Source organism: Diabrotica virgifera, chromosome 8, assembly GCF_917563875.1.
Source record: "Diabrotica virgifera virgifera chromosome 8, PGI_DIABVI_V3a".
Lineage (NCBI taxonomy): Eukaryota > Metazoa > Arthropoda > Insecta > Coleoptera > Chrysomelidae > Diabrotica > Diabrotica virgifera.
In genome coordinates, this window is record NC_065450.1 from 59,599,165 (window position 1) to 59,621,819 (window position 22,655).

The 22,655-nt window shown below is 32.3% G+C and overlaps 1 protein-coding gene across 1 annotated transcript in view; it reads right to left on the bottom strand.

Moving 5' to 3' along the window:
* Positions 1-22,655, bottom strand: part of LOC126890163 (dual specificity protein phosphatase 15-like) — a 149,913-nt gene that overhangs the window by 71,404 nt on the left and 55,854 nt on the right. Inside the window, exon 4 of the mRNA XM_050659016.1 lies at positions 15,986-16,157. Within this exon, the coding sequence (XP_050514973.1) occupies positions 15,986-16,157 (172 nt within the window). The remainder of the gene's footprint in view (positions 1-15,985; positions 16,158-22,655) is intronic.

A 22,655-nucleotide genomic window follows, 5' to 3' on the forward strand; every position in this document is an offset into this window, starting at 1 on the left:
ATATCAATTTTAAATAATTTATTAATAATAATGAATTAATAACATCAATTTAAATATCTTTGATTTAAAAGCATTTATACTTCTTATCTTCACTTATCTTTTTTATTTATCAGTTTATCTTCTTTTTTATATCAATTTTAATTAACTTTAATTTAAAACCATTTATCCTCTTTTGAGCTTTTTGCATCCAGTATTTACACGAATATTTTATTTACTTCTCAAAACTTTGAGGATAGTATGAAGAAAGTATGAAAACATTGAGGAAATGGCAACGGTGTCATATTTCAAGTAACAAAATAGGTCACAGAACACAATTTCGCTGGTTACTGCGCGGTTGCCACCTCCTCAGAACCGCGTGAAATAGAAGTCAGAGATTTCGATTACGATATGAGTTACAGAATACCGATCCAAACACAAAAATGACGCGATAGATATCAAACATTCCGATTTTGGGTAATTACGATTCGACTTGGTCATTTCTATGCGATTTGTTAAAAGTTACAGAATAGGGCTGAATGTAATAACTAAGGAAATGGTTATTATCAGTGGACGTATTTTATATAGTTATATTGTACATTTACATTTATTGATGTTATGATATATTTAACACAATACAGGGTGAGTCATGAGGAACTGTACATACTCGTACCTCGTATAGAGGCTCCTACGGGGAATAACAAATGACCATTAAAAAGTGTCTGCTCCCCTTGTTTAATAATATACAGGGCGAGTTTCGCATTTTGACAGAAATTTATATTCGTCATAATTTTTGAACGGTCAGATCGATGTGTCTCTTATTTTTGTCAATCGTTACACTATTACCACCTAATCAACTGATTTATTCAAACTAGAAAAAAAAATCGCTGTATACGCTTATTTCTCACACGATTACTTAATTTTTTATAAAAAAATCAAATTTGACTATGAATTAAAAGTTTGGTAAAGTAAACCATAGATTTAAAAAAATTAACTTTTATTACAAAAATTAATTTTTTTTTAACAAATATTTGATTTATGTTACCACCCAATTAACTGATTTATTCAAACTAGAAAAAAATCAGGCCCGGATTTAAAAAATTATTTCGTTTTGGTCCTAGAAAAAATTTCACCCTGTATACGCTTTTTGAAAACTATAATATGAATTTTACAAATTAGACAAATAGGCAATTAAAATGGCATATTTATTTTTTCCCCACACGATTACCTAATTTTTTATTAAAAAATCAAATTTGTCAAAATCGGAATTTTAACCTAAAAATTAAAAAAAAAAAAGATGAAATCACGGTTTAACTCGCTACAACGTTCCATTAAAATTTTTTTTTCTGAAATTTTTGCAGAGCATATCTCTTACCATTGTGAAGACTATGACAATTATTGTTGTAGACTTTCAGTCTTCTTCTCGTAAAAGTTATGAATTTTTAAAAATAAAAGGTGCAGCTTCGTGAATTGCAAAGTTAAATTGCAAAAATTAAGTGAAAAAATTTAAAATTTATCTATTTGATCACGTCTATGTTAAACTATAGTAGAACTATAGTTAAACTATATTAGAAAAAATAATGGTGAAACTTTTAATTTTAAGAAAAACCTTGTTTAATTTTTTTTATTTTTATGGTAAAATTGCGATTTTGACAAATTTGTTTTTTCAATAAAAAATTAAGTAATCGTGTGGGAAAAAAAATAAATGTGCCATTTTAATTGCCTATTTGTATAATGTGTAAAATTCATATTAGAGTTTTCAAAAAGCGAATACAGGGTGAAATTTTTTCTAAGACCCAAACGAACTAATTTTTTAAAGCCGGACCTGATTTTTTTCTAGTTTGAATAAATCAGTTGATTGGGTGGTAATAGTGTAACGATTGACCAAAATAAGAGACACATCGATCTGACCGTTCAAAAATTATGACGAATATAAGTTTCTGTCGAAATGCGAAACTCGCCGTGTATATTATTAAACAATGGGAGCAGACACTTTTTAATGGTCATTTGTTATTCCCCATAGGGGCCTCTATACGAGGTACGAGTATGTACAGTTCCTCATGACTCACCCTGTATAACTTAATAAAATAAACACAATATAAGTTATACATTCCAATAAACACAACAAATGTGCTAATGTCACTGTCACTGAAAATGATAAACGTCAAAACTCACAGTAAATAAGGTATCAAAGACATTCCGTATTGTTTATCCTTGTTTAACTTATTGTGGTTTCTATGGACAAGCGGCTCAATTTTTCGATACTAGTTTCTTTGTGTAAAAAAGAGACCTAGTATAAAAAGTAGTTCGTTAATAATTTCATGCATGTGCAAAGATATAATGGAAGAACTATATGAGCTGTTTGGTTAATTATACGCCAAAATCTACCGTGGAATATTCAGTTTAATTACGCTTTTTAACATAATTTTATGAAATTACCACAGAAAAAACCCGGTTTATTTCTACTCTGGTAAGTTTTTAATTAAAGTCAGATGCAGAACTACTGATACAAATGTACCTTCACCTACGTATAAGCGAACTGGCAATGTAGGCTCCATCCCCAGATTTAAATGGGACTACCCGAGCCTATCCCTGTTTTAGCGTGTTGTAGCAGTATTACAATTTAATAACCAAATTCCTTCGTTTATTTTTAAAACAAAAAGTCTTTATTGGTATTTTAAACGAGACGCAATATATTATATCAATTAGGGTGTCTATCAATAGTACTAGAAATTTGATGAATAAAGTTTTAAATGAATTTACTTTTTTCTTATTATTTGCTCATAATTTCATTCTCTTTGTTACCAAGAAAGACGCTTTCTCTGTAACAGCTATAGTTAACTTAAAGAAAACAAACAAATAAACCATAGACCATAGAGATTTGCGACTTCTCGTGGGTGGGTTAGAAAACATAAGAAGGAATCATTTTAGTCTGGCCTAAAATGATTTATTCAAAGTAGATTTTAGGAATATCTAATTACAGGGCGCCAGCAAAATATGTGAGAATTATAAATTAAATAGTAAATACATATTATAGCTTTATTACCAAAACAAATATTATTTATTATAAACATCAATATAATATATCGTTACAATGTTTGAAATGAAAGAGAAAAACACTTGATAAAAAGTCACCTCGAAGAGGTTTCAATTAAAGTACCTAAATTCCCTAAGAGCTCTTTACATTATTTTAAAATAAAACTGTTGAATAATAATTTTGATATGACTTTAATGAAGTAATAAAATATTAAGTATCTATCTTAGGAACAGATTGACTAGTGAGATATTGAAGTGTCTCTCAAATAAAAAAAAAACAAAAGAATAGTCTTTTCTACGCGAAAGTAGTGATGTAAATAATTTCACTAACCTTTAGTTCCAAAACTTGAACGTCTTCACACCATCAACATTCTTACAAACAACCAATAGAAAAAGTTGCATCCAACAACATCATTACTGCATTTCGGCAAACATCAAATCGGAATAAATATCCGACTTCAGCGGACAAAGGTCTCCAACTAATATTTAAAATATAATTTTCACAGCCTCTATATAAAATTCTGGAAAATCTATGCGGTGGAAACACGTGGTTTTTCCTTTGTACAAAAAAAATGTATGGCTAACGAAGGCTTTCACAGAAACTAGATTCTATAATCTCCAACAAGGAATCGGAATACTAAGTCCATACGATGTTCCACAAACTGATGTAATCTTTAGAATAATCCAAAATATCATTTGTGATAATATATGCACATTTTGATCGAAGGCCGATCGGTTTACTTAAAATACCATGCTTTTACTTCCAGCAATCAACGAAGACCAGCCCTCAAATTAATTATCTATTTCTCACCTGACAGAAACCTTGAACTTGGCCCAATCAAAATAAAATTTAGGTGTATACTATTTCCGTTACTATTTAAACGTTAAATAGGCCTAATAGCTATACAACTTGTTGTACATTTTATCAAGATCAGATATTTATTGATAGTTATACAAGAACTTTGAGAAAAAGACCTTTAAATTTAAACCGTAACATCTTCCTTAATTGCAATTTATTGCTGGTTCTGCGTTTTGTTATTTCCACTAACTCCCTAAGAAGCATAGAGCATTAGTTTCCCAATACTTCGTGCTGCCTTGTCAATAATGCTTCTCCAAGTATCTACTCCGGGATCTGCCTAGCCTTCTATGAGGATTCCAGGTCAGCGCTGTGAGTCTGACCCAGCTACCTCCACTTTCGTTCTATCTGCTTTTCACCACTAATTTGTCCTGTGTCCCAACACAAGTCTTGAAATAATCTCAGGTCACCATATATTTATGATTTACCTCAGACTACGATTGATAAACACCTGGAGCTGCGACGTTATTGATCTATATACTTTCGAGGTCTCACAATCGTACAACAGAACATCCTTAACGTTGGTGTTGAAGAAACGAAGCTTACTACTTCGGGAGATGCACGTGTTAGGGTGCGTTCACTACGGAGACCAAAGGATGGTATTCTAGCCTAGAGCATGGTATCGTACTCTTCATATTAGTCATCATCATCATCATTTGGCTCTACAACTCTATGTGAGTCTTGGCCGCGTTTACTATTTCCCTCCATTGTTGTCGGTCCTGGGCCCAGAGCACGCCATATAGAATTCTATTTTGCTGACGTCACAGAATAGAATTTCATAATGGGAGAATCGACGGTTGCTAGCCAACGTGACGTCACTAAAATAGAATTCTATTTGGCGTGCTCCCGCACCTGAGCTGCTATTTCCCATTGCTGTACTCCCATTTTGCGTAGATCGCTGGCTACTGCGTCCTTCCATCTCTTTCTTGGGCGACCAACTGACCTTTTTCCATCGGGCCTTTCCCAGAATGTGGCGTTTAGAAGTCTTTCGTCACTTGATCTTAGTACGTGACCCGCCCATCGTATTCTGTTTGATTTAATGTAGCGTACTATGTTTTCATCTCCGTATATTGTCTGGAGTTCATCATTGTGTCTTCATATTAGTGAATTCTCGCATTTAAAATAATGCATTTATTTAAAAAAAAACTAAAAAAAAATTAAGTTTTCAATCTAATAGCACATAAAACAACATCCAAAAATGTTATTCTACATCGTACCAGACTGAAAACAATGGGAACCTTCTCTGGTAACACCTCCGAGGCTTCTACAATTTGCAAGCCATAACGGATGCTGAGACTAAAAAAGATGAGGGAATTTTACAATTTATAATTCACGTCCCATCTGCTCAGCGCGGTAAAGTTCCAACGAGAATGGTTCCCTTCGTACCTCAATCAGAGTAAACATGTAAATCAAAAATGAATAATCATTTTCAATTTCGTTGCAACACGAAACTACAGCAGCATCATTATTCCAGTTCAATCAGAGAGCGCAGCAAGCACCTCTACCGGTTTCGAAACTTATTAGTCTCTCATCAGGAGGCACATATGCTGCTCTCTCTGACCCAACTAGGACAAACCCCGGCGTGCAGTCACGGATTGCAACGAACAAAATTTCAGGGTGCCCTAGCGGCAACTGCTATCAAAAAACTAAGTTTTCAATCTAATAGTACATAAAACAACATCCAAAAATGTTATTCTACATCCTACCAGACTGAAAACCCAGGTTCCCCAATGGGAAGGTTCCCATTGAAAACAATGGGAACCTTCTCTGGTAACACTTCCGAGGCTTCTACAATTTGCAAGCCATAACGGATGCTGAGACTAAGGAAGATGAGGGAACTTTACAATTTATAATTCACGTCCCATCTGCTCAGCGCGAAACCGGTAGAGGTGCTTGCTGCGTTCTCTGATTGAACTGGAATAATGATGCGGCTGTAGTTTCGTGTTGCAACGAAACTGAAAATGGTTATTCATTTTTGCATTTACAGTAGAACGTCAATAATCCGGATTAATTGGGACCGAACCCATCCGGGTTATCAAATTATCCGGATTATCGAAATTACCTCAAAAAAAGGCCAGTATACAGTATACACATTAAAGTACAACAAACGTTTTAAAATTTTATGTTTTCTCATAATCACCGACTAAGCCTACCTGGGGCTTAGTCGGTGTACCGGGTGTCCCAATAAGAATGGCTTTCGGCCATATCTCAGGAACCGTTTATAGTAGAGCTTTAAAATAAAAAATTTTATAACAAAAGTTGCCTCAGGAAAAGCCTGGAAATTATTTTCATAATTGTGGGACCACCGCTAGAGGGCGTAATTGAATATCAAAAATTAAAAAATCTAAATTTTACAAAATTTTCCTAATGAAGGGGCACTGGAAATCCGATCGTCGTATTCTTCATAAAATTCTACGCATATTTGATTTGACAAGTTTAGGTCTACCTTTGGAAATAAGAGGTGGGGGTGAGTGGGAACCTTGTTATGAAAAACTGGCTGTGAGTCCGGTTCTGCTTAATCAAATTTTGCAAACTTGGTCTTGTTGTAGACAGATCTTTTTCCTCAATGTAAAAGTTATGATTTCGAACCAACTTACTGAGTAATATGCCAGCTAGAAGGCGTTATTTAATTTTTTTCAGAAATCTAGTGTTCCTTGGAAAATATTAAATACAAACATGCATTTTTAATACCATATTACAAAATTAGACAAAATTAGCAACAGAATAGCGAAAACCCCATGTTAATACCTTTTTTCTATCTCGAGATATCTTGCAAAACGTGTAAATTTAAAAACATAAGTGTTACTGTCACCGGTAAACGAAATTCATTAAAAGTAGTGTGCTATGGAAACAACAAAGAAACATTTTCCAGCTGTCAACGTATATTAGGTCTTTTCAACGCTTCTCATTTGTTTCGAGCCTCGTTCATATCTCGTATATTAATTATTATACACGGATTATACGGCATACGACAGAGGCTCGAAACAAATGAGAAGCGTTGAAAAGCCCTATTACAAAGAAATAAAAACAACTATTTAGTGATGACATAAACGTTCAAATTTTTGCCAATCATTTTCGTTGCAAACATTTACTCTTTCAAGAGTAGATTGAAAAGCAGTCTCAATTTCTGCTCTCGATATGCTTTGAATGGCGTTTAGTATTCTCTGGATAATGTATTCTAGAGTAGTGTATGATGGGCAACAATTTGAATATTTAGGTCGTCACTAAGTGGTTCTTTTTGTTCTGTGTTATATTTAATTTTAATAGTATTGTTTCTCTTTATATTGTTGTTTTAATTAATTATATTTTTATACGTTGACATCTGGAAAATGTTATTTTGTTTTTTTCCACAGCACACTACTTTTCATTAACTTAGTTTACCGGTGATAGTAACAGTTATGTATAAAATTTACACGTTTCTCGAGATATCTTGAGATAGAAAAAAGGTATCGACATGCGGTTTTCGCTATTCTACTGCTAATTTAATCTTATTTTATAAAGTATGATTAAAAATGCATACTTGTATTTAATATTTTCCAAAGAAAACTAGATTTCTGAAAAAAATTAAATAACGCCTCCCAGCTGACTTATTACTTATTAGGATGGTTCAAAATTATCACGCTTACATTGAAGAAAAAGATCTGTCTTCAACAAGATCCAGTTTTCAAAATTTGATTTAGCAGAACCGGACTTACAGCCATTTTTTCATAACAAGGTTCCCACTCACCCCCACCTCTTATTTGCAAAGGTAGAGTTAAACTTGTTAAATCAAATATGCGCAGAATTTGATGAAGAATACAATAATCGGATTTCCAGTGCCCCCTTCATTAGGAAAATTTTGTAAAATTTAGATTTTTTTATTTTTGATATTCAATTACGCCCTCTAGCGGTGGACCCACAATTATGAAAATAATTTCCAGGCTTTTCCTGAGGCAATTTTTGTTATAAAATTTTTTATTTCAAAGCTCTACTATAAACGGTTTCTGAGATACGGCCGAGAGCCATTCTTATTGGGACACCCGGTACAGTAAAGTGTCTAGAGGTGAAATTAATCAAAACATTTTGTATTGTAATCAATGTATTACACTGTATTGTAATTAATTTATAATAGCACCATGTGTACAGTAAAAACATCAGACACTATTTGGGCTTTTAAAAAAATGTGTAAAATATTTTGAACTGCGGCAAAGGTTCGTTTTTCGCAGCGATATTCTTAATTTATTTTAAAAGAATCAGATATTTTTGCTAGATACAAATCCGGATTATTGACGGTCCGGATTTTTGACGTCCGTATTATCGACGTTCTACTGTATTTAACATAACGATCGATAATATAGTTTCGATCACCAGGTAAAATAAATACATTATTTTAAATGCGAGAATTCACGAATATGAAGAGTACGATAACATGCTCTAGGCTAGGATACCATTCTTTGGTCTCCGTAGTGAACGCACCTTTAGGCCCCTTCATTCATTGTTACAACGCTTCCTAGATGGCTCTATACTTTATGACCAGGATCCCGCGTACCAAAAAAAAAGTTGATTAATAGCAAGCTGAAAATCGGACAACCTTTGATGTACGGGAACACTAGAACAGGGGAAGATTTAATTGTGGAACAGTTTAAACATTTGGAACGTCATATTACGAAAACGTCACATGTAATTTGTCGGACAGAACATCCAATTGATTTGTTACCCTTTCATTAAATTCTTATGCAAAAATCGGACTGCTATTACTAACCAACATGATTTGTGTCATTTGACATGTTCTTCGTGTTCCATTCATTAAAAAGCCCAGTTGGTGATAAACACCACTCTGAGTTTTGCGTGAGAATTTATTGAAATGGTAACAAATCAACTGGAAGTTCTGTTTGACAAAATACATGGAACGTTTTCGTAGTCTGAGGTTCCAAATTTTTAACCTATTCCACAATTAAAACTTCCCTGTGCCAGTGTTCCCATACATCAAAGTTTGTCCGACTAGACATCGTTAAGCTATTAACAAATTTTCAGCTTGCTATTAATAAACCTTTTTTTAGTACGCGGGATCCAGGTCTATTTTATTACAGTAATAAGTAGCAAAATTCTCTTTACATAAAAGGTATTTTTTTAGAATTTTACTGAACTTACCAGACGCATCTAGTGACCCCAAAGAAAGGTACAAAAAATTACCTCAAATTAGATTTGCTTCTACATATTTGCTTCCTTTAGAAGCATTACTTACTGAAGGGTGTGCATTCACTACAGATATATGAAGGAAGTATTTCTCATTTTGTCTACTAAGTAGGGTATACTAAATGAGATCAAAAGATGGAAATATATGTAGGGCGCTAGTAAATTAAACCAAATGCTCCTATATTCTTTGAGTAATTTAAAACTTTGCTTAAAATAGAAATGGTTATATAAAATTAATAAAATTTATTCAGAAACCGGCAGATTCTTCTTAAAATTGTTTATACCTGTAGATCTGTCTGCACGGCTGTCTCTTTGTGTATGTATATACGGTAATTCTTGCATAAAAAGTTGCTAAAGGATTGCAAAAGAATTCCTTTTTGTTTGAATTCAAAAAATATATAATTTGGGTTAGAACGTGGAGTAATAGGGCAAAGATCATCACAGTTATAGATATCTCCAGATAGAGAGTTGGTATCTAGAGTTTTGAAACTTTTATATTTTTTTAGAATATGTGACATCATTACATAATGATCCAAATTTAGTATCAATATAATTATTAATGAACATAAGAGCACATAACTTAAAGAACTACATGCCCGAAATCATTGACTTGCATCAGATGAATAGATGTGTAAATTCTTTGTATTCTGCAAAATAAAACAAGTTAGTTTGCGCTTAATTCGCTATTAAATCCTTCGATACTATTGGTATATAAATACTACGGTGTAATAAACATTACCGATATACAAGAAATACATTCAAAAGATCCTCTCATGTCTAAGTGACCCTTTATTGTATAACTTTCAACCGAACATTTCCAGTCGACCGTATTGTGGAAACTTCAGAACTGCAATCCTGAAATGGCAATCAAACTAATACATTTGGCGAAAACTTACAAAATTGGCGTATGTTCTGAATAATGTAGGTACTATTAAGAACTCGTTAAAAAGCAATGAAAAATGAATGTCGCAGCAAAATTACAAATAAAACTTATCCAATACCAAAGAATATACTCTCTCTGTCCAAAAATGTGATATTCACTTATTATGCATTTAGTGCTGTCGTCAGGGGAGGTACAACGGCCTCCTTTATTTAGGTGGACTTACCCAAGTTTTTTTATTTATTTTGACCCGTAGAACACGAATTTTTTGGGTAACAGTTGATTCGGATGTCGATAAGTTTGTTATAAACAAAGAACTTGAGGAATTACATAAGAGCAATTTTTTACAAAACAAAACATTTTTTTTGTATCTTTTGGGTCATTCTAAGCAAAAATGTTCTTAAAAGTTTTTTTCGTAGGATGCATAGTTTTCGAGATAAACGCGGTTGAACTTTCAAAAAATCGAAAAATTGCAATTTTTCAACCCGAATAACTTTTGATTAAAAAATAAAATAGCAATTCTGCTTACCACCCCCTCTGTGTGGCTCAGTGGTAAGAGCGCCTACCTTTGGATCGACAGGTCCGAATGGTCGTGATTTCGAATCTCACCAGGGTCAGAGATTTTTCGTTTATTATAAATTAATAAATGAAGATTGTTTCTGTCCTTGTGGGATCGGTATCCTTGTGGGATCAGAGGGACCGCAGACGTTCGGATACAATTTTAGCGTCTCTTTTCAAAGACAATGACGTCGACTTTGCAAAGAAACAAGACACTTACTCAACACACACACTACACATGACACTAGGTACCTAACTGCAAAAATTCACCGTACCTGCCATGCCAATATTGCCAATGGCCATTAGTTGTCGAGGCATTAGCTAAATAAAAAAATTCTGCTTACCGCATTTGAAAGTTCAATTCAAATTATACCGGTTTTTGATAATTTGCATTCCTAAAAATTATTTTTTTTATTATTATTATTCCCATTAAAAAAAGTTATTACAAAAATGCCACAAGAAAATAGCTTCAAAACAACATTTTTTTTATTGTTAAACAAAGCTATAAACAAATAATGTTTTAATGCGTTTTAATGCATGCTACGTATAAATGGCCTGTTTGTAGGCGCGCCTACTCGTTCGATTTTATATGGGAGATGCATTGAAAACATCACTCAAGCACTATATGCTTATAGTGTTTATAGCTTTGTTTAACAATAAAAAAAATTTTTAGGAATGCAAATAATCAAAACCGGTATAATTTGACTTAATGTTTTAAATGCGGTAAGCAGAATTGCTATTTTATTTTTTAATCAAAAGTTATTCGGGTTCAAAAATTGCAATTTTTCGATTTTTTGAAAGTTCAACCGCGTTTATCTCGAAAACTATGTATCCTACGAAAAAACTTGTAAACATATTTTTTGCTTAGAATGACCCAAAAAATACAAAAAGTTTTGTTTTGCGAAAAATCGCTGTTAAATAATTCCTCAAGTTCTTTGTTAATAACAATCTTATCGACATCCGGATCAACTGTTAGCCAAAAAATTCGTGTTCTACGGGTCAATATACATAAAGAACGTAAGTCCATCTGAATAAAGGAGGCCGTTGTACACCCCTTGGAGACAGGACTAATTTGTAGATGCGTATAAAAATATATCTGTATTTTCAGATAGAACTAGTATATGTCGTGGTAAAAGATTTAGTTCTTATTTTGTTATTTAATAACTAGATTTGCATCTGGGTTTAATTAAAAACTTACCAGAGTAGAAATAAACCGGGCTTTTTTCTCTGGTAATTTCATAAAATTATGTCAAAAAGAGTAATTAAGCTGAATATTCTACGGAAGGTTTAGGCGTATAATTAACCAGGCAGCACATATTAAATTTATTTATATATGAATGACTCATTTTGTGTAATTAATAAACTTTTTCAGGACGAGAGGCACCTGAATTAAAAAGAACTCTCATGAAAAGGGAACAGTTTAGTCACTTGTGTTTTATTAAATCTAGTATTGAAAATATATTTTATAGCATATATGTTTCAATTTCTACACAAGTTATGTTTACAAAATCGAAAATACCTAATAGTAAATAGAGAATATTTCAAACTGTAACAGTTGGATGACAGATAATTCTAGACACAATGGAAGAAAAAAATATGTAAAAATAAGAATCAAAACAAATATGCAAGAAGAATACAAAAAAATAATGAAAGAACTAAAAAAGAAAATTAAAGGGGAATAAAATGCATAGTCTGCAGTACAGTAGAACTGCTGCTTTCAAAATTTGATACACTCAAGTTCCATAAAAGTCTTCAAAGAAAAAATTACAAAACATTTCAGAAAATGTATGCAAAATCTGGTAACCGTCTGTAGTAGATGTTTCAAGATAAGAGGAAATGGCAAAAGGCATTTGACAATGTAAAACAGGAGCTATTGATATAGACGCCAAATAAATTTGGGCTTATGGTGGTTCCTGTTTTTCTGAACCATCTCAGATAGTTAAGGGGTGGTTACCCCCTACTATAGGGGTTGATGAAGTAACACTACTCACAGTATATTCATTTATTTATAAGTTGAAGTAACTACGGTAAAGAGTTGGTGGCTAAATATTTATCCGCTGTGATGTTTACCCGCTGGGATCTCAAATACCAATGATTAATCTTTACGCAATGCATTTAGAACTAAGAATGTGGAATCCCCTGTTTAATGTTTTGGTATATATAAAAATTGAAAGTGTTTGTATTATAGTTGCTGAATCGGCTTGTTTATAAATAAAGAATAATATTTGCTACTACAGCTGACCTTGCATTATCGACAACTGATACACTTGTATAGTAATATGGGTCAATCATGTTTATGATAAACAACGCGTATTCGTTTACCAAGGACATTTAAATATTAAAAGAATTAGTCTTGCACTTAATAAGATGGTTACTAAGAGATGCTGTGAATCCCAATACAGGCTCGATGGACTAAAATTACACAGATAAATGGAAGAAGAATCGCTTTATGAAATATACAAAACCATCAACCAATTAAAATCATAACAAAATATTCCTAACACAGAAGGTCTTATTATAGTAATGGGTTGCTTAATCATCAACAAGGACTGCCAGCAATCCTTGACAATAAAAAAATTTATTTGTGTCTTGTTTTTGAAACGTATTTCACAAAACGGTCCTATGGTAAATTTATTTAATTTAATTTATTTAATTAATGTATTTTTTAAATTTATTTAATTTATTTAATTTATTTAATTTATTTAATTTATTTAATTTATTTAATTTATTTAATTTATTTAATTTATTTAATTTATTTAATTTATTTAATTTATTTAAATTATTTAATTTATTTTATTTATTTAATTTATTTAATTTGTTTCATTTATTTAATTTATTTCATTTATTTAATTTATTAATTTAAATAAAACTCAAAACAAACACAAGAGATTAAAAACCGTATAGAAATAGCAAAACAAAATTTGTGAAAATGAAACATCTATTATGTAGTAGAGATCTAAGAATGGATCTAAGGATAAAGTTGTTGCGCTGCTATGTTTTTACAACTTTGCTCTTCGGATCTGAGGCCTGGACATTGAAGCAATTAAGAATTAAGGAATTGGAAGCTTTTGAGCGTTGGTGTTATCGAAGAATGCTACGAATATCATGGGTAGACGAAATTAGCAATATTGAAGTTCTTGGTAGGGTTAATAGGAAGGAAGATATCATATATCATACAGACAATTAAAAGACGGAAGCTTGAATATTTCGGTCATATAATATATGCCACGTTCATACTATATTATAGTAATAGGTCCTCGTTATAGTCTGCTGTGTTTAATTATAGAGGGCAAAATAAAAGGTAAAAGAGATGTAAAAAGAAAACGAACCTCCTGGTTACTCAAGCTAAGAGAATGGTTTAGTCTGAGCTCTAACCAACTATTTAGAGCTGCTCTAAGTAAAATAGGAATCGCAATGTTGATAGAAGATGGAACCTTAAAAAGAAGAAGAATAATACATCCTGACAATATGGCCAAAGAGGGCAGTGCAATAATCATAAAAGATAATATTATATATTATAATGAAGAGTTGCAATATAAAAATGAATATTATTGCTACTACAGTTCACCCAAAAACTAAAACTTTTGAAATAAATATCAATTCGATCTATTGCCTACCTAAACACTCCATTAAAAAATAATAGTATGTTGAATTCCTGAAAAGCTTAGGGGAGATGTTTATTATTGGAGGAGACTTTAATGTTAAGAACACACAGTCCAAAAAACAGACAACCAACAAGGTACAACTAGTAAGTAGTTAACCAAATTCATAAATGGCCAAAAAATGGAAAATCGGGCTTAATGATTTTTTTTTGTTAATTTGAAAATCTATTTTTATTAATTTTACTAACAAAAAAATAAAATATATACCAGTATTTAAAAAAAATCAAGTATCATTGTGTAGATACTGCTAAGTATTTATGTATACCATTAGATGCCAAACTACGCTGAAAGGCTCACGCCAATACAAAATACTAAGAATCATTGTAGAGACTCTTTGGTACGTTGCAAACAGTGACCTCCATAATGATCTAGGAATAGAAACTGTGGATATAATCATCAAAAAGATGGCAGGAAGTCACGAGGAACGACTTCATAGACACGAGAATATTGAGGCAATCCAGCTCCTCGATACTACTGAACAAACTAGAAGATTGAAGAGGACAAAGTCTTTTGAACTAGTTTGAGTGATAGGTTATAGTGAAAAGCAGAGTATAGTGCTTGTGCACGTGTGCATGTTAGAATCGTGAACTATCTTGTTAGTTTAGATAAAAAAGGCTATAGAGTCAGATCTTAATTTTAAGAAACAGTATGTAATAGTTTAGGTTAAATTAAAATTGTTCATTGGTCATTTAAAATCAGATTGTAATCATCGTACTGATAATTATTAAAAAAAATTCTAGTAGCAATACTTTTTGAAGTTATACTTCTTTAGGTACGAGGGTGAATTTTTATTTTCCCAGGCGCATGCGCACACCGACAGTAAGGTATTAGTCGGTCAAACTTTATACGGGATCTGATTGGGTGTTTAAAGTATCTGTCAATAATTGTTCAATATGGAGATTATGGATAAACTGGGATAAACAAATGTTGTATATATTAGTTTTTATTGTTGTGATGGCAGAGAAAAAAGCAAGTTTATAATTGTATTGACTTTTTAAATAGTTTTTAAAAGCGACAGGTACGTAATAATTGTTAATGTTTCAGTATCCTAATAAAAAAATACATAGGTACCTACCTATTTGGAAAATTTAAAATGAATCTACCAAAATAGTATGTAATGCTTTGATTTACATAATTTGATTACCATCAAAATTTCTACCAATATTCACCTAATATATTGTTATTCCACAAAATATTCCTTTAATTCCACAAAAATCAAACTAATTTGATTAAATTCATATAGGTAATAGACAACTGTCAAAAAGTTTATGGTGTAAACGTTCAGTTGGTGTATATTCCCATATGACAGATACGCGAAGATGGCGCAATGGGAAAGAACTTCGATTTTCGATCGGCGGGATCGACGGGAAGCGGGTTCAATCCCAAATGCAAGTTACTATTTTTTTTATACATTTGATGATTGTAAGTATATTATTATATAATTTTTTTCAGGAAATACGTATTTAGTTAAAATTTTTCGCAGCAATTATTGTTCAAAATAATTTCTAAGTGGCATTTTTCAATGTGTTTGTGTGTGTTTTATTATTTTATTTTTTAATTTTTGGTATTGTTTTAATAAAAATTTTTGGAAAGTAGTAAGTATTAAAATTAGTTTAATAGTTAAATTAAATATAAGTAAACTGTTTAAAGTATATTGATTTCGTTGAAATCATATAATAGAAGTATAACTTCTTACGTGCATACAAAGTACACACATTCTTTTTTTTTTATTTTTATTTTGCAAAGTATTTCTGAAAGCAATATTCTCTAGAAATAAATTACACAGAAAACACTGTATAATATAAACTAATGATATGCATTTTCATTTGATTTAAAACTTACCTCAAGTAACCTAGTGCATTCAAATTCCTCTAATTGCTTTTGAAAACCTAAATTAGGATTGGCAACTGCTCGTCCTGCTCTCACGACTTTTAGAGCTTCTTTCCAATTCAAAGTAGTAACAGACATAATATACGCCACTGCTACGGTTACACTTCGAGACATTCCTGCCAAGCTGCAAACGAAAAACTCAGTAAATTTATATGAATTAGCTAATAAAACAGATTTAATATATTTATGTCTGTCAATGTACACGCATACTCGGCAATGGTGAATATAAAATTCTTAATTGCATATCAAAAAATGCGCAATAACTATCTCTTAAAACCTACAAAATTTCATTTGCATATCTCAACCGGTTTTAGAGCAATAAATAAATCGTCAGTTTGTAAGAAAAAATTCAACATCCCGTATCTCGGAAACGAAGCATTTGCGGACATATGTTTATAAAGCAAACGGTAATTATTTTTTTATGCAGAATTACCCCTTAAAGTTTGTCGTATTATTTAGAAACACCCTGAACTGATGAAGAACGTGGACAGTTGTTAAACTACCTAACTTTTTTGTTATCCAACATAAGCGAATGAATAAAAAAAAACAGAATGTTAAGAAAACCTGAAGCTATAGTTGGATTTTAATTTCAGTATTTTATATATGCTAGAATATTCCACAGGGTTTTGCGAACTTAGAGAAAAAAAAACACAGTTTGATTGGTTCACCCGGTATACAATGAAAATTTACCTGTTTAGCAACAATGTTATTACAGCGATATTGTTAAAGAATAAGGATATAACATGTTAAAAAAATCACTTAAATCGGACAACAGGTTTAGGAAATTTTAGACATCAAATATGACCAATTTTGTGGGCCGCCAATTTTCTCTGACGCGCAGCGTATAATGGATGACCTATTTGCAAACAATCCCAGAAAAGCCCCCTTCGTTATAAAGTTTCTTTTTATAAACGATTTTTTCGCCTATGTCGCCTAATTGTATATACAATTTATCTATAATTCATCCAGCTCTCGTTACAGTCTCTGAGTTTTTATGCATAAATTAGTTTAACAACTTGTCTTCGTTAAATTTTCACACAAAAGAAAATTTATGCCGTGCTTAACCCGAGAATTAAAGGACATGAATAATAATAAAATGTCGGATTCGCCATTGCAGAATAAATAACTATTCTTGTTCTCATGATCATTTTTCAGTGCGTCACAGTTTTTCGATTTCTCTCTAATGCATTAAGTTAGATGAGACGGAAAAAGCGGTAGCTCCGTGATTAAACACAAAAATAATGCAGCATTACAATGGTTATATACATAAGATGTCTATTCCTAACCTACGTTTGATTCGTTGATATTTAGAATGCGCGTTTTTTCTAGCCAATCAAATACTCGTATTACGAACATTTGACGAAAACTTCGTCCATTTTGGCCATTTTTTAGAAGTGTCAAAGAGTCAAGTGACGGTTATTATTCAGGTCAGTATTATGTGTACCTGTCATTTTGAAATTCGAATTCGACTTCCCTTGTGTTTCACAACGTTTTTGTGCATTATTTTGTGTTTTGGTTTAGAATTTAGTTCGTTAAAAGTTAGTCACTGGTGTGAGGAGACTAGAGACATTCGAGATGTACCGAAGAGTGCTAAAAATCTCATGAGTAGATAGAATAGCCAACGTGGAGGTAATGAGACTTACGCATAGGGAACGAGAAGAACTAACAAATAAGAAGAAAACTGAGATATATGGGACATGTGATGAGAGATGTATATCTAATACTCCAGGTCATTATGCAAAAAAAAAAGATCCATAGTAAGGAGACGTAACTCATGGCTAAAGAACCTTAGGAACTGGTTTGGATGTAATAACAATGAATTATTTAGAGCCGCGGTTTCAGAAATAAAGATCTCTCTGATGATTGCCAACTTTTGAAGCGGAGACAGCACCTAGAGAAGAAGATAATAACACAGTTTATGGATAGTTTTGTGTCATTTTTTAATGTTTCCATATTTATAAATTTAATTAACAATATTGTTTACTTTTTAATTTTATTCCCCTTTATAAAAAATACTTACATGTTAACATATTGTGTAAAAATCAAATCTACTAAATTACTAATTAGTTTAATTCCACAAGCTTTTCACCTATGGCGAAGTACGATTGTGGCATCTGTCAGATTCGTCAATAATTACATGAAATAAGTCTCGACACACCCAATACAGTATGTGACGTCATAATTAATGACGCACTGAAAAATGATCATGAGAACAAGAATAGAATGTATTTTAAAATGGAAATGATCCATCATAACGTACCAGATTCATGTTTACATTATATCCTAGGAAATTTACATATTTGTAACATTTGCCTGAGTTTATGAAATCAACTGAAGGGGATAATACTAAGCTGTGACATCTCTGTCCTGTCGTTCCCCATTGCTGAGGATCGTGATTTCTTCCAATATTCCTAACAATGTTTCTCCATTGGTCTCTATCTTCAGCTGCTCTAAGAGCTTCGCAGAATAAGTTTCAAGCTGAATGCTTTATTTGGTCAGACCATCTAGTTGGTGATCGTCCTCTTGATGTTCTCCCCGGAACGTTTCCAGAAACAATTAATCTCTCCAAACTGTCGTCATTTCTGCGAACCAACGTGACCAAAGAATTGCAGAATTAATTGCAGACATATTGTGGACAGCCTTTTTAATATTGAGTTGGTTTATAATGGAAACGTTTGTCATATGAGCTGTCCAAGGTATGCGCAGCATTCTTCTCCAGCACCACATCTCAAAGGCATCAAGTTTTTAGCGCTCGCATGCTCGAAGAGTCCAAGTCTCTGCTCCGTATAGAAATATTGAGAATACAAGGGCATTCACCAGTCTCATCTTGATATTTTGAGAGATAGATCTGTCTTTCCAAACTTTAGTTAGGCAACTCATCGCATTTTTGCCATACCAATACGTCTCCGAACTTCTGCTTCACAGTTACCATCGTTAGTTATACTAGACCCGAGATAGACAAAGGTGTTTACTATCTGGTATTCCTGTAATATGTTAGTCAGTTGAACAGTGTTAAATCTGTCGACCACCATTATTTTTCTCTTAGCTTTATTGATTTTCAGACCAACTTTATTGCTTTCGTACTCAACTCTTCGCAGAAGATCAAACATTTCTTGCTCATTTGCTGCTATAAGTGTAGTGTCATCAGCAAATCTTAAAAATTGGAGATTTTCCTACCAGCTACTGTTACTCTACCGGCCCATCTTTCTTAAACCATCCTCATGACTTGTTCACCATAAATTTTAAATAAGTCAGGTGACAACACGCATCCTTGTCTAACACCTCTCTCGGTCTTGAATTGGTTTGAGAACTTCTGATCTAGTCGTACTGTCGCTATATTAGACGGCTACAGATTTTTAATAAGTGTCATCAGGTGCATTGGTGCGCCCATTTCTATTAAAATTGACCACAGATTTATCCAGCTTACACAATCAAATGCCTTTTGGTAGTCAACGAAGCATATAATCATAGGTACTTGAAATTCTCTAGACTTTTTTAATAGTTGTCTCAGGTTCAGGATTTGTTCCCTTGTACCTTTACCCTTTACAAATCCCGCTTGTTCCTGAGGTATTTGGTAATGTAGATAGGTTTTTAATCTGTTTTTGATGATATGCAACAAGATTTTACTGCCATGTATTATTATTGACAGTGTGCGGTAGTTTTCACATCTGGTACTAGTTCCTTTTTTGTGTAGCGGGATATAAATTGAGGTGCACCAATCAGATGGCCATTTTCCTGAATTCCAAACAGCGACACAGATAGAATGGATGATATGTAATCCTTTGTCACCTAGTAACTGTAGTATTTCACATGGTATTGAATCAATGCCTGGGGATTTATTTCTCTTTAGTGATTTAATGGCATCATTGACTTCAGCGAGTCATAAGGACATACAAAAATCTTAGAAATTCAAATTGAACTCATTTACATGTGTTCGATTTGAATTTAGTTCAATGCCAAACGTGATATTAGAAATGTAATTAGTAAACAAGAGAATGCATTAAATTTATTATCATAATCAAAGTACAAATCTATCTAATCTAGTAAAAACTAGATGAAAATACAGATCCCATCCCCATCAAGAAAGCAGCTAGACAAGAAGACGTAATATCACCAAAACATTTTAATCTAGCCCTCGAAGACGTCTTCAAAACTAAAAATTAGTCAACAAATGTAATTAGTAAACAAGAGAATGTATTAAATTTATTATCATAATCAAAGTACAAATCTATCTAATCTAGTAAAAACTAGATGAAAATACAGATCCCATCCCCATCAAGAAAGCAGCTAGACAAGAAGACGTAATATCACCAAAACATTTTAATCGAGCCCTCGAAGACGTCTTCAAAACTAAAAATTAGTCAACATATGGTATTAATGTTAATGGCAACAAGTTAAAACACCTCAGATTCGCTGACGATATGGTTAGCCGTCATTTGAATTTTAAACGGGAACCGTTTTTGCTCAATATCTCCGCCATTTGCAACTTTTAGATAAAAAGTATGAGAACTAAAATTGTTGAAAATGTGATTTTCTATAATTTCTTTCATTACAATCTTTTTCGTGCGGTCGATATTTTCTAAAACATATTAACAGTTATTATTTTCCCCCATTACTCTAAAAATATCGACCACACGAAAAAAATTGTAATGAAGGAAATTAGAGAAAATCACATTTTCAACAATTTTAGTTCGTAAACTTTTTGTCGAGAAGTTGAAAATGGCGGAGATATTGAGCAAAACGGTTCCCGTTTACAATCAAAATGACGGTTAACGCAACGGCGGAATTCAGTCGAGATTTTAAATTTACACTACTATTGACCCTCCCTAAAGATTAGAAAAATAAAATTTGGGAGAGCTCGGCATGCAAGGTTAGGTCTGTTATTTGTCTAACCTGACTGGACTATCCCTGCTATCTTTGTTATCTACCACATACAGATATTGTTGTAAGAAAAAAAGTTGGCGTCTCGTTAAAATGAAGCTACTCACAAAAAATTAGCTTGCTAGTAGTAAATGGTGAAACTAGGCCTGGGATCCCTGACTATTACCGTAATTTACCAATCGATAGATAAATATTTTATGCATTTTTATTCATATTGTTCAAAGCGATTAATAATTAAATACCCATAATCAATGCGACTGGCACTCTTGTGGATTAAATTGAATTTTATCACATTTATTTTCATTTCACAAGCGAAAATAACTATATAGCAAAAATTGATTAAATTATCTATATTATATAAATATGTGCTACACTTGAAGTTTCCGCGGAAGCTATTTACACCAGGGAAATAAGGCAAAAATATACCATGTTCGGGACACCTGAGCAGCCAGGTTGCAAATGGATTTTTTGGGTACTTATAAATACAAAAATGACCGTCACATTTTGGACGAGAAATTTAGTTATTAACAAATAAGGGTCAAAAATGAGAGTTTTTTCGTTTAAATCGCTACAGGTAAAAATAGGGTCATTAAATGTCTTATTTATAATATTTTTCTTTTAGTAGATGAGTCAAGGTTTAAAATACCGTTTTTTGAATTTTGGTCCGATTATTTGTTGCTTCGGATATTGCAAAATAAAACTAAAATTTCGAAAATAAAAAATTTGCTATAACTTTTGCGAAAATGAATTAAGGACTTTCATATTGCAGGAAAAGTTGAGTCAAATTGTCCATACAATGCACAAAAAATTTTAAGACGATGCGTCAATTAGTTTAAATTTTATTCAATTTGTTTATCCCAAAGAGCTTTTTTTCGCAATGTTATTGTTTAGAAAATAATAATGATACAGCAATTATGTTAAAACAACATGAAAGAAGAATAGTCATATTTTCAAAGAACTTAAACAAATCATTAAAAGTCATTTTTATCACTCAGAAAACATTTTACTAACATAGAGTCATTTTTGGCTTATAAACAATTTGAATAACTTTGTTAATATTGACTCTAGGCTAAAACTACAATGGAAATTGAAAAACTGGTATTTTTATACGAATTTTCAATGAAAAACTTTTTGCCTAGGTTAATTACAGTCAAAGTTAGCCACTTTTTTTATTTAATTGACGGCTACTTTGTTTATAACAATTAAGCAACCTAACTAGAGCCATTTTGAAGTTGAAGATATATATTGTAAAAGTTTGAGTAAACTTTGAACCTCAACAGAGTGGTTAATAAAGCTTTAAAAATGGCGTCCGAACGGAATTAATTCGTGGTCGGTGGAGGGGAATTACTAAAATACGTGCACTTAAAAAATGAAACTGAATCTGCAAACATATGCTGCGATTAATATCGCTGGAACTTGTTGATGGATTTTGATAAATTTTTTTAATTTGTATGTACTCGTAGGCTTATAGAGTACGTTATGTACACACAACCCTACCTAACAATACAAAATGCTGGGGGAAACTCCCCTTATCACTCAGAGATATGAAAAATAGATTACGACCGATTCTAAGACCTACCGAATTATACCTATATAATTTCATAAAAATCGGTCAAGCGGTCTCGGAGGAGTATGGAAACTAACACTGTGACAGGAGAATTTTATAGATGTAAATATATAGATGGCTATTAACAAATAGAGGTTAGTGATAGAAGAGTGAAAATTAAGGGTTGTATATATT